At 35.3% G+C, this 14,227-nt stretch overlaps 1 protein-coding gene across 2 annotated transcripts in view; it reads left to right on the forward strand.

Moving 5' to 3' along the window:
- The window catches only part of EIPR1 (EARP complex and GARP complex interacting protein 1), a 74,920-nt gene that overhangs the window by 11,066 nt on the left and 49,627 nt on the right, over positions 1 to 14,227 (forward strand). For both annotated transcript variants that reach the window (XM_062489720.1, XM_062489719.1), the window contains exon 3: positions 2,407 to 2,539. In XM_062489720.1, coding sequence (XP_062345704.1) covers positions 2,407 to 2,539 — 133 coding nt within the window. The remainder of the gene's footprint in view (positions 1 to 2,406; positions 2,540 to 14,227) is intronic.

Raw genomic sequence — 14,227 nt, forward strand, 5'->3', positions numbered from 1 at the left:
GTTATTTTCAATCTTGTGCCTTGGAATTTAAAATACTAATTTTCATTATTTATATAGTGCGTTACATCTGCTGTACTCATCACGTCAAACCTTGTGTTCAGTTCTGGGCTCCTCACTGCAAGGAAGACTTTGAGGTGCTGGAATGTGTCCAGAGAAGGGTGGTGGAGATGGGTCTGGAGCACAGCTGTTATGAGGAGCAGCTGAGGGAGCTGGGGTTGTTTAATCTGGAGAAATGGAGGCTGGGGGAGGCCTGGGGTTGTCTTATCACTGTCTACAGCTACCTGAAAGGAGGTTCTAGCCAGGTGGGGGTCTGTCTCTTCTCCCAGGCGGGAGGTAGGATGGTGAGAAGAAAAGGCCTTAAGTTACACCAGGAGAGGTTTAAGCTGGATATGAGGAAAAATGTTTTCTTGGAAAGGGTTGTAAAGCATTGGAAAAGGCTGCCCAGGGAAGTGGTGGAGTCTTCATCCTTGGAAGAGCTCAAGAAAGTGTGAATATGGCACTTGAGGACATGGTTTAATGGTGAACGTGTGACGTACAGTATTTGGTATTAGAGTACTTTCTATGAAATTTCTGTTATCCTTAGTATTTAGTGAAGTGACTATTTCATATATCGTGTATTCAAATCAAGTAGGAAGATTCTTAGCAAAAAACCATCGGGGGAACTTTTGCAGTTCTTTCTGTTACGCTGATCAACTTAATTCAGGTAGGTGGTATTGATTGATATAGCTGTGAAAGATGTAGCTTTTCAACTCACAAAGTGTAAACAATACTGCTGCATAAGAATTAAATTAATATTTTCCAAAAAATCTCACTCTGGGCCTTTAATGAGTTATCTGTGTTTTCTACCAGGTTACAGCTGTCCATGTTGTCAGCTGAATCAGAAGCATAGCAGCAGAGAGAAATTGTTATCTGTGCCTTCAAAGGGCTTCAGATGGGGTGAAGAGCACTCCCTTATGTGCTGACTGACTTTTAACCTCGTTAGTGTGGAAAGAGATGTGTGTGACTGTAGAAAATGGGGTTTAGATTTATGGTTCACTTTCTTGGGTGAGAGACTTGGCCTGAGCTGCCAAAGGAGACTCCAAACCAAAACAATGTATGATGTTAAACTGATCTTTTTGTCATTCTTTAAGATGGATATGCAGTTGTTGGAGTAGGTGGATAGTGTTTTGGTTCTTGAATAGATTCCTAGGTTCAAGGCAGCAAATGAAGTCTCAAAAGACAACTTGCTGATCAACTGTAGAGGTAGTTCTATGCCTGGGATGACAAGTTGGAAGAATTATATAGGTGGTGAGGTCCAGGATTATATTTGAAGAAGGAGTTTCTGATGAGTGTTTGGGCAGTAATAAAAAAGGTAACGTGTAAACTCATCCCCTTAAAAATAATAGTGTTTAGATGAAGTAGAGGCCTATATTTCTGCTTCTGTATTTTAAGAAAGTCTTCTGTATTTCTGCATAGATATGATTTTTGCAGTAATTCAGTAGTTCATTTAGTAAATTTGATTCAGTCATGATGATAGGATAACTCGGCTTTTTTTTCCCCTCCTCATTGTTCACCCAACTTTGAAAATTTATTTTTAATGACGGTACAGTTCTTTAAAATTTGTGAGTCTTTTAAATTTATTTGTCCACTGTTGAGCTTGGGGGAATTAGCAAATGAGTAACGTTCCTACTGTATATTATACCAGACTAAAATCTTCCTAAATTTCTTGTATTTCTGCAGCAACTATAGAAAAACAACTGACTAAAAAAAGGGAGGGACCTGCTACAAGCAAAAATGAAAATAATAAAAAGCAAACAGTTCTGTCTTTTAAAAATATTATCTATATATTTAAATAGTATTGTTTTTCTTCATCTTTCAGTACTTCATGTTTCCATGTAGTATAAAAGATCAGATTTGTATCTTGGTAAAGGTATGTGACTGCTAAAGTGAACTCTCAAAAAGTTTTTTACTAAGTGTAAAGTACTTGCTTCAAAGAAAGAGTCATTTCCTTTTCTCCTTCTTTCTTTGTAAATGGTTTGAATGAGATGATTTGGATACAGAATTGATGCAGACATTTAGACTAAAGATTGTAATGTTGTTATTTTTGTTTATTGCTGTAAGAAGTGTTGAATTGTAATATATGGCTTATTTACTATTAACCATAAAATGAATAATCACCTTCAAGCTTTAAGTTGAAAATTGAGAATAACCATGATATTTCCTCAAACAGGCAAATTGCTTGTATGTTCCTAGAAAAGTTAATCCTGCATGAAATCAATGATATGGTAAATTGTTCGTATAACAATTAATTAAAGTATATATCAGTTATAAAAATCTCATTAAATTGTTTCATGTAGTCATTGTGTATAATTAAGACCCACAGGAAAACATTTGAAACATTAACGTTCTATTTTATTGTATTTGCAGATTCACATCATAGATTTTGATGATGAAAACAACATTATAAACAAAAATGTTCTCCTTCATCAAGTGGGTGAAATTTGGCACATTAGTACAAGTCCTGCAGATAAAGGTGTGCTAGCAACCTGCTACAATAAAAGTAAGTCCTTTTTAAGTATTCTCAACTTGTACAAGTGTTTTGATATTTTTGAATGTGTAAAGTTTGAACCTCTAGCTATGTGTAGACACTTTCAGTTGGAATTACCAACACAAGCATTTCTAAAAATATCTGCAGTACTTTTACCTATACCTCACTTGTGTCATATCTTTAGGTTATCTTGGTTAGAAGTCACCTTCTGTATTCATGTTAAGAAAAGCAGCAAAATAAACCTTATGCTTGGTTAATGAATGCAAAGCATGGCAAATAAAATATATTCCTGTTACTTGAAGCATAACTTTTATTGGTTTATATGTGTGCTTTTGAAAGTGCAAGTAAATGTCTTTCAAAATATGCTGGCATCAAGCTTTACTTAAAAGTGTAGATGAAGTTTGTATATAATGTTATTTTTCATATGTGAAATGCAGGTATGCCCACAGAGAGCTACAGCTTCTTATCTAAATATTTCCTCTATAGGAATGCTCTTTGTCTAACCTTACTGTAAGTGCACAACTATTGAGATTAAGGATCTCTGTAAAATTCTTGAGTGACGCAGGTGTGAGGATTCTCATGAGGCTTGAAAAATCCGATGCATCACTTGAGGAAGGGGGAGATTTTTCTCTCTGACAAGAAATCTAAGGTGTCAATTGAAATAAATGTTATTTCTCCTAGTAAATAGGAGTCTGTTCTTTTGTGGAATTACAGTCCAAGAGTATAACCATTAAGGAGTGATTTTCAGGCTTTGTACATCTGTGAACAGTTGTAGAGATGCGTGTTCCTGCTGTTCAGCCTTCTGGTTGTATTAGGGAGAGGATTCCAAGATTGCCTAGTTCTCCTAATTCTTTTGGATTGAAATAAAATTGGTAAAATTTCAATTTCACAAATCCTAGGTGATTTTTTAAACCAAATGAAAGAAGGTAACTTAAATAGATTTTTACATTGAAATGATTGTGAGCATTTTGATTGAGAGCCTTTTGTGAGATTTCCAATTTCCTTTATTGGGCCTAATAAATAATATGAATGTTTTCTATTCCAGATTATTTGTGTTCTAGATTTAGTTTATCTTATTTCTTAATATTAAGCTCTATTGCTTATTCTTCCTGCATCTTGCTTTAGAATTATCATCAATTAACATTCTGCAGAAAACGAGATCTCATTCTCAAATGGTGATTCCTGACTCTAAATAGCAATGTATAGAACTAAAAGTACACAGTGTGGGGTTCTGTAATAAGGAATAATGAGTTCAGCAGACAACTTAGTTCAAGTAGTAATGCAGCTAAATTCAGCGATCAAAACCTTTACAATACTTAATGTATTCCATTTCTTTGTTGTTTTAAAAAGACTGTTAACTCATTTTCTCATAGAACTACAAGTCAAATGAGATTGTTTTCAGGAATAGCTGTAAGTGTAATTGTGCCCATCCCTTGTGTCTAGGCCCAGCACTTCTGTCAAGACTTGAATGTTGTTGAAGCTGGGAGGCTGAAGAAATGTGATGTGTGTCCATTATTAATAGCTGTTTTTTGAAGTAGTTAAAGAAGTGATAAAATGTGGCAGTGAAGAGAAGTGGAATTAGGAACATTTTCCATTTTCTAGCTCACTGGAAGAGCTAATGGAATAGGGTAAAATTTCTTCCTTTAGATTGGGAAAGGTATTGAATTTTCTTTTACTCTCTCACATTTGCAAAGAGTTATCATAACTGAGGTATGAAAAAAAGCGGTAGGACGTGCAATTAGAAGAGTACTTTGTGACAGCTCTCCTGATCTTTGATTGTTGTTGAGAGGAATTTGTCTTTTATATAGGAAGTTTGGGGAATATGAATTTATTTTTTCAAATGTAGTGAAAAATCTTTCCAGTTGTTATCGTCTCCTGTTATGTTATTGAGACATTGAGACTCATCTATTTTTTTACTTAACTTACTCGATAGTTAATACTGCTGCCTGAAAGTCACAGATGACACCAGCAATCTTGCTCTGTGTTTTGATATACAAATGAGGTGCTGGTGTTTGCTTCTCTTTTCTCACGAGGGGATAAAACTTAGCAAAATAAAAGCATTTTGATAAATTCTGCTGTGTGCTAAGAATTCTGCATGAGAAATGGGTGTGTGCATTCAGTTGGTAATAATAGGTTATTTCTGGGGTCTAGGTTCAAAAAAAAGTTTAAGCCATCTCTTTGTGTTTGAGAAGAGGGGTGATGTAATAATGCTTAGAAGTTTTTAGTGTTCTGGTTGAGAGGTGCCTTGAATTGATATACCAAAAGTCTTAATCAAAACTCAAAAAATCATATTGTATGGGGAAGTTCCTACATTTGGGTTGTTTTATTTTTTTTAAATTTCTTGTTTTGTTTTTTTTTTTAATTGCAAAGACTGTATTTTAAGTACTGTAACTGAAATCTCACACCATCATGCTTAGATCTGAAGCTTTTTTCCCATGTGTGTGGATATGTAAATGTGTATGGGTTGTTTTCTCCTGAATCATACAGGTAGGAAACATCATTCAGAAGTAGAAACAATGTGGCCCAGTCACTCTAGGACTGTAATTTTTTTTTTTTTTTGCCTTCATGGTTATGTGAAATATTTTTACTTGTCCTTGACTTGTGAGTGAAGGAGGTATAAAAAGGTAGAACTTAAAACATATTTATTATTATTACACCTAGTGAAGAACAAAGTACTGTATTAACAAATCATAAAAGCTATGCTTCTATGTCAGTAAAAATTAATTTCCTTGTTGTCCACTAGATTAATTTCTTTAAGTGCTTACTTTTGATAAAATCAGATTTTTTGCCCATAAATGGCTAAAATTGCAGCAACCACAATTCAGTCATTGTTTTGAGATGAGCTTTTGCTTTTAGAAACTCTAGGCAAAATATGTCATAAGTGCCAAGTATAGAACACTGCAACGATTGGACGCAGACTATTCACTCATATTTTTGGCTTTGCTGTCCTTTTATATAAAGCCCATCAGAATATTTATTATTTACTCACATTAATTTTGCATATCTTTTAAATACTATGCTTTCAAGAAAAGAATGTCCCCCTGAAATTTAAAATTAAGATGGCTCAGGTAGCATTCTTGTTCACAAGAAGTCACAGAAAACTTTAAATCCTTGATGAATATTCAATTTGGGAACTATGTTTTCTAAACAGTCAGTAAAATTAAATTAAATGGTGCTCTGTATTCTTTGTTCAGGATATTTTACTAGAGTATCAATGTACAATTATGTTTTAAGAAGGAAAACACCTTCCTGACTCTGAAGTCAGAGTGAAGGAAACTGCCTTTTTTTTTTTTGTTAGCATCAGTATTTACAACTTTGTCTAATTTTGACATTGAAAAAAATACAAGGCTTTATTAATGATACATTCTCAATTATTATGTTAACTAGAATAATAGTGGTTCCAGTAGCATTGGAACAATTGTCTTTGGATGTTAACCAGAAATTTAATTTTCTAGGACACTTTGTCTTAACATAAAGAAAAAATAGTGGAGCTTTTTCTCTGCCCCTCCTCATGCACACTGTTCAAAGATACTGACTTAATAATGACTTAATCACATACTTGCACACAGGGAGAATGTACTAGACTCAGTTCCTGCCTTGATTTTAGTTTTTTCTGCCCCCCCCCCCCCCCCAATCATGAATATACCACTTTGGAAATTTTATACTGTTATAAATGATATTACAGGAAGATCATTTTATTCTCAAGTGATAGGCTTACTAGTTGTATATAATCTTGTCCAGCCTCTAGGAAAGATCAGGAATTTATATGCTGGTGGCACAGCACTTGCCTGTGCTATGCATTTCTAACTTACACGTCAATATTGTATGCTAGAAGAGTATTAGGGCTATTAAGACCATCCCAGTGTAACTGACATTGCTAAGAGACAAGATGTATCTTGAGGAGACACTGAGAAGTAATTCCTCTTTTTTGCAAATGTGTTTGGCAGCTTTTTGGTATTGTGAGAATAAGGGTTGTTGTATTTTTTCACAGATTCCCTAAGAAAAGAGAGAAAGTGAATAAATATGTGGAAGAAACTAAGTATAAGAGGAGAAAAGAAGGATTGTAGCCTAAATGTCTCAGGGACAGGGGAAGAAGGCTTTGTAAAATTAATATCTGAGGTATCCAGAACTCATGCACTCTTACTCAATTTTGTGACATGTTGATGCATCATTTTTCTCTTCAACTACAGCAAATCAACGGAATTAAAACAGGGTTGTGGGTTATATTTTTTTCCTCTTGAAGAGAATAAAATTGTTACTGACAGCTTTAAAGTAGGTAGAAGTCAAGGGGGAAATGAGTTTGGTTGTCTTCTACCTTCAGAAGTTAAATTAGATTGTTAAAGTTCAGTATGAGACAGATTAGGTCTTAAAAAACTAAAAGGTTGGATTCTTGAGAGAGCAACATAATTTAGAGATGTTTTTTGGATGATGATAATGAAAGTGACAAGCTAGAATACTACAGTTGCAACATAATTTGTTTAATGTTTAATCTCTGAAAATTTACATGTGCTTATTTGCCTATGATACTTATTAATATCTTAAAGCTATGTTCAGCAAAACAGAAATCATATAATTTGCTTTACAGTAGCCCAGAATTGAAATGGAGGATGCTGTATTTGGTGGAAAGTCTCTGTTAGAACAATCCCTCTAAGAACTTTGCACCTTTATTATTTTTTGCAGTTCTGACTAGTTGTAGTCAGTTGACTATTCTAGTTTTTTTTATTACTTTTATTAAATTAAAATGGGACAGGAGTGGCACTTCTAAAAAGTGAATAAGAAAGGTGACAATGTAATTAAAGAGATTATAGCATTTCTTAGTAGAAATGCACATTTAAATATCACAAAAGGATTATGGGTTGGATTGAGGGTCACAAACGTACCCTCCAAACAATGATATGAATCAATGAGAGTACTGTAACTAAATATAATAAGATGAAAAATGAAGATAAATTTAGCTATCAACTTCTTGAAGATGACCAAGTGCTCTCTGCAGCTACTAAGGGGAAAATAATTTCACATGTGTATTCCTACTGCAGGTTTGAAAGAAACTTGCTTCATTATTCAGAAGAGCATCCTAGCCTACTCTAGGATAATTTTTTCATTGTGAAAAAGTGAAATGCAAAAACCCTGTAAATCACACTAAAGGGGAGCCACTTGGGAACTAGAACAGTGGGGACCTGACAAAGTGCTAGACTCCATTGGAAGATTATCTGTATCCAGTCTCAATATTGCTCAAGTTTCAGGCTATAAGAGGGAAATTCAGAAAGCCATTTCATGGACTTTTACTTGTGTTCTGAGGCAACAAGAAATACCAATGGACTAGGGTGTGTCTAATAATTTCTGTATGTAAAATAGGTGATGGAAGCTTCAGCTCTCAAAATGGCTGATAAAATTTGGATCCCTGTGCTGATATGATGATTAATAGGATGTTGGGTAATACTTGGAAGTATGTTGATGATGCCTTTTTGTCATTCCAGCTTATAATACACTCTTATGAGTTGTTTGAAAAATTTCCAAGTTAGGTGGATGTGCAGTGGTAGGTGCGAATTGTATGAGGGTTTGGGGGGAGTCCAAAACTTTTGGGGAGACTCTGGGGGGAGTCATGCCTTGCATTTGTTTTGTTTCATGCAGAACTTTTTAATCTCTTGCCTTTAATCTCTTCCCTGTCTGTTTTAGGATACTGTTAAAATGGAGGCAGACTATTTCCTGTGGACTTATCAAGTAAACTTCATCTACATCATTAAAGCAATAGGGAATTCAGGGGGGTTTTTCTGTAAGCTATTTAATGAGTTCTGCAGCCATTTACCAGTTTGCCAGCAATGGATGGCTTCTTTCCGACTGACTCTTGGATCTGGTCTCTGTGGACCAGAATACTAAGTAAAGAGATTGCAATGAATTATCATGGTGATGAATGTGGGGAAAGCTGTCATTCTAAAATAATGTTTTAGAAATATAATTGTAGTTTATACAGCATTATTTGTAAAACTTGAATATTTCGTTATACCCTATAAGCTAGAATTAAACCTCAGATTTATGCATTTCTCTGAGATGCAGATGAATCTTTTAGCATGTCAGCAAAGAAACTAATGGTTGTTTTGGATTTTGATACTGTGTAATGGCCAGCTACTCGGGTAGTTACTGTGTTCTGTTAGATGTTCTACAGATCCTTAGATATGGTAACATTGTTTAAGAAGTCAAGGGTTAAGGCAAACTGCTGATAGGTTTGCATGACATGATGGGGTGATAGAGGGGAGGAAATAGAAAAATGATCGGGACCAAAAAGCCTGCATAGGTGGAAAATTGTTTGCCTGATGAACCTCCAGTTGGATCTGGGTAGTGGTCTCCATTATTACAAAGGTGAATTTTCAGAATGTGATTGTATGCAGCTACCCTGGGTGCAGGGAAAAGATATGCTTGGAGGGGCAAAACTAAAGGACCATGTCTTACATCATATTTATAGACAATTGTACTGTTGCCATCACAGGTCTAATAGGGGAAATGCTTGTTGAAAGACAAAGTGAGGAAAATAAAGCAATGGTAAAATAGGAGAAATAAGGAGATCCTGAGGAAGGAGATACTAAAAATGGCTAAGGGATATGTGAGAAAAAAAAAAGAGCTGAGATGGTAAAATAGCTTTTGGGCAGTCAGTTCTGTGAGAGGCTGGAGAAATGTTAGAGTTAAGATATGACCCTTAGGTATTAGCAGACATTTAGTGTCTGTCCATACAAAAATCTATTGTTGTGATTAAATGTCTGTGTGTTTTTGGTTTTTAATTAGCATTTTTTGTTTTGCATTTTTTCTTCTTTATCTATGGCAATTTCTGCTGTTTTCCTGAGACCTTGTTTTTCTTCCTTTCCATGGCTTTTGCTGAAAGGATCAGTGAAATAATTTGCCAAATCTTATATTGTTGGATCTAACTTTTCGTTTTGATTTTGCTGATAGATGAACGGCGGTCTAGAGACTTCAGCTTCTCTTTTTGTTTTTTTAAAACTGTGCCAGCAAACTAAACAGAATGATTATGCTGACTGTTTATGCAATTGTGAATTGGATTGCAAGGCTATTTTCACGACCACAAGAGTACTTTTATGTAATTGAAAACCTGAAAATTAGTATGTCACAATATAGGCGATAAAAATAACAGCATTAAAGTCTGATGTTTGGAATGATTTACTCTAATGTCAGGTAGGGTGGAAGCAGTGTGGAGAATGTGTGAGCTGTATCAACACTGAAAACTATTTGAGAAAACAGCCCTCACCTGCTACTTCGTAAGGATTAGAACCTGCTGGCTATGAAAATTTTAATGTTGAACAACCAGGTTTTGGTACCAGTTAGCTGACTGCATGTTTGTTGGGTTTTGGGTTTTTGTGGTTTGGTTGGTTGGATTTTTACAGCAGTGTTGCTATAATGACATTTTTTGCTGGGAATTGTAACCTGTAGAATAAAATAAAAAATATCAGGATATTAGACTATTATTTTAAGGTTATATATGTATTCCAATAACTTGGAATGGGGCCATGGCATTGACCTAGGGACTGACTTGCAGTATAGCCTGCTGTTAAATTATGAGGGAACTCCCTGAGCAGTTTTAGTGTGGGCCAAGTTACAGTTTACTTTCAGATAATGATATCCGGACACAGTCTATGAAACTCATGAGTAGAGTGTAGCCTTCTTCTTTTAACTTAGCCTGCCAAAAAAATTCAGCTAGATTGTGCTTTCTGGCCTCAGGACTGGAGACCTGTACCTTACATTATTTTAAGTAAGTTGCCAAAAAATAAATTACCTGATATGGTTCTCCATTAAAGACTTCTATAAAATACAGACTGCTTGTTTTGGAGAATGTGTTGAAGGAAAACATGCAAGTACTTCAGAAATTAGATGAAAGACATGATAATTTATTTCATATACATCTTTATGGTATGAAGATCGGGTCAAGAATTTCTGTTCTACTGATCTCAGTAATATGGTGTGGTTCTGTTGTATGGCGTATTCCACCAAATTAAGAATAATAATTTTAGAGATAATTTCAGCCTTCCAGAGAAGAGGATATTTTGAAACACTTAGCCTTTTTCTGTATAGCATTTTTACAGTGTCTGTTGCTATGGGGTGGTTTTGTTGTGATAAGGATTAGTAGGTGTTGTCTAGGTTTGTCCTAAAGAATTAAATGATGAATTAAAGCAAAAGCTTCATGCTGCTCAGTTTGAAGAGAATGTTTAATTACTGGGTATTAGGTGCATGCATTCATTGAGGCAAAATTAAGTTTCTAGCAATGATAATTGTCTTAATTTGTACTAATTCTTTCTTCTGAAGAAAGTACTTTTTTCTATCTGCTTTCAGGTACCAAATGCTGAATCAGATCATGAATGGGAGTTGTTTGCCAGCTTGGTGATTTGAGTTTATAGTTTATAGAAAGGCTTATCAGGTTTTCATGAGACTGTGGAACAATCACTTCTCTTTCATTTCCAGTGCCCTTTGTAAGGATGCTGATGTTCTGCTGACTTCCCCATCTAATGCTGCACATAAGGCTCAGAAAACTGTCAGTCTTGATATAGCAAGCCTTTTCCTGAACTGTAACTACCACTTTAGAGTACAGCATCATGTTAGGATGGCTTGAACTCTTTCTCTCTACATGCACTAACTTTTGTAAACAGAGGAGCTCATCTTTTGAGTCCTTCTATTCTCATCTTTTGCATGTCATGAAATTACCTAAAAGTATCAAGTCTGCAAGACTAGGTAGTTGACACTATTACGCTAATAATGCTGTTTCTGGAGCTTACAGTGGAATGCCTCCTCTGATTTTAACTTTAGCCTTTCAGGTAAATCTTTATTTTAAATCTGTGAGATAAAGCTTGATGAATTCCTTCACTAGGAAGAGGAAAAACTAAATTTAAAAACAGAAGCTTTGTCTAATCTAAATTTAAAAGCATAATTAGTAAGATTCTGTGTTGCTGTCATCTTTTGTAGTTGTGCTTGCCCCTGCTTCTCCTAAGAATTCAAATTCTTTTTCAAATGCTTGGAAACATATATGGAAACTTATTTATTGTCCCAGTTCAAATGTATTTTTAAACTCCTGCAAAAATAGGTTCTGCACTTCTGTTTCATGTAGGGACATAGAAAGCCACCAGAGGGCAAAAGGAAGTGTGACTGGACAAAGCTGTTACCTGCAAATTACTACATGCAGGCAGGTATGTGTGTGCACACATCCTGGTTTTCACTTGGATTTTTTCAAACATGGTAAGTGCCCTGGTGCAGTGGTTATGAAGACTTCATACAAATAATTTGCATTTGTAGATCTAGAGCATGCAAACACAAGACTGGTATTTAATTTTGTTGAAAGTAGTTTGCCTTTAAAATCCATTATTTCAAAACAATAAATATGCAATGAGTTATGGCTGTCTGGTACATTGCACTAACACAAAGTGAACTTGTGCATTAAAAACAACTTTCTGCAGAGAAAATTCATCAGTAAGGATTCTGGAAATAATGCTGCTGGTGATGCTTCATCTGCTAAGCATTGGAGACAGCAGGTGACACTTGCTTTGCTGTAGTGAAAGCACTCCATGTAGGGAAATCATTGGTACAGCCATGGGATATGCTACAGTCATTAAAATGGGCACAGAAGTGGAATACATCTTTAAATATTCCCTCTTCTCAGCAGTAGTGGTGGGATGTACAAAAGAAGATTTATTCCCATAGTTTGAAGGAAGAAATAAATGTCCTTGGTATTCTCCTAATGTTTTTTTTAATGTTTTTTTCCTAGGAATTCTAGCTGTTGTATGTCATTTGAGTGTTCCTTTACCAGTAGCTTACAGTAAGGTTTTAATTGAAATGGTTGACTATCTGATCCACCTGATAAAAAAATGCAACACAAGTGATGAACAGCTTGAGAAATTATTCCATGTTAATTCTGTTCAAATTTGAAGGCCTCTATGACTAGATGTGTATTGAGTTCTGTCCAAATGAGAGGTAACATGGCTGTTATATCATAGTCTGTGCTATAATCTTACTTGTATGTAAGACTGCTGTAGGAGTTAAGCTCAGTAGTGTCTCACGTAGTGTGTAAGAGCAGATGCACAGTGAAAAGTAAGAACTGGGGGACCATGGACCATGTATAATATAATTAATTTGAAGCACTGACCCTTGTTATCCCTTCATTTAGGATTTCATCTTTATTTGACAGCGATTATCAGGATAATTTTTGGTATGAAGCAAATGAATGTCAGAAGAGGAAGGAGAGAAAATGACAAAAATTCAACTATTACAGAACGGTCATGATATTGAAAAGAGTGCTTTAAAAGCAGAAAGTGGATAAAATGCTTCTAAATTAGTGCTGTTGCTGAGGGATAGTTCTCTTGAATTATCAAACTGCTTTCTCGTTCACTGTTAGAAGCCTCCCCTTTTTTATTTTTTTTTAAGCTTAGAACAAAAATGTTTTTCTGTTTCTAATTTTAGCTCTATTATCAAATATCAAATATTTTCAAAATACTGCAAGAGAATTTGTTCTTTTGTCATCTCGAGTCAATGCTATTGTTGCAGTAAATAACATTTTGCAGAAACACATAAATTCTTACAGTTTGTGTTTAAGTATTCTTGTCCAATGAGTTTATTACATAAGTGAAAGTTAGTCTTTCTTTTCTCTGTATTAGACTAGTTGTATATTAGACTTCAAAGTTATTCCCGAATAATGCAAGTGATGAAGCCAAGTAAACTGTGCAAGTTCCTTCCAGTAAATGTTAAGACATTTTGCAACCTCACTTTTTTTGCAATCCATATTTTGTGACCTTCTTTCTATCAGGAAAAGATAGCCTGTTTTCATTTTCCATTATCCCATGCTTGGAAGGCTGGAGAGGCCAAGGGAATGTCTCTTGCTTCATACTGCTAGAAGAATGATGAAGAAATAAGAACAAATACTTTTCTTTTTTTCCCTTCTTGCTGACTAATCTACATCACAATTCAAGTACTAGCGATATCTTAAATAGCTAGCAAAATGATAGTTTTTTTATAAAGTAGCAAATCTTGAGTCACTGTAGTTTTCTGAAGACATCAGTTCTGTTGTATATTCTGTTATCTGCATGTCCTCATATGAAACCATGCTAAAATGGTTTGAGGACGGTTTTAATTTGAGATTTCTCTCCTGATTCTGGGTAATAATTTGCAACCTTAATTCTCTCGTGTGAGTTTTTTATTATTTTGCATGTCATCAAACAAGGATCAATGTTTCTGACCATTAGGCATAAAACTTAGAGCATTTCTGCTACTGCAGCAATTTGAGTGACAGAGCTACAGGAAGTATGAGAATTTGAGGTTAATATCAGTGTCCCTTTTGATATTGTGAGGACTCTTTTGCAGCCCAGCATAGTTTTATGATTTCTACTGTCGGTGCACAGGCCATCTAGTAGACTAATAGCACTTCTCCACTGTTCCTTATGCTCATATTATTGTCACCACGACCTTCAGGGTCCTTTCTGCAGAGCATTGTTAGACTTCGAGGTTCCTGTTGGTTTGTTTCTTCAGCCTGTTTCTGTGCTTCTGATATTCCCTGAAGTCATTAATGAAGATGCTGAGCAGTGCTGGCCACACTGCCAGCCCCTGGGGCACACCCATAGTGACTGGCTCCAGATGACTTTTATGCCACTGATCAAAACCCTTTGAGAATGGCAGTTCAACCAGTTTTGAACCCAACCTTCCTGTGATTCAGTTTAT

This window comes from Cinclus cinclus, chromosome 3 (genome assembly GCF_963662255.1).
Source record: "Cinclus cinclus chromosome 3, bCinCin1.1, whole genome shotgun sequence".
In the NCBI taxonomy this organism is placed as follows: domain Eukaryota; kingdom Metazoa; phylum Chordata; class Aves; order Passeriformes; family Cinclidae; genus Cinclus; species Cinclus cinclus.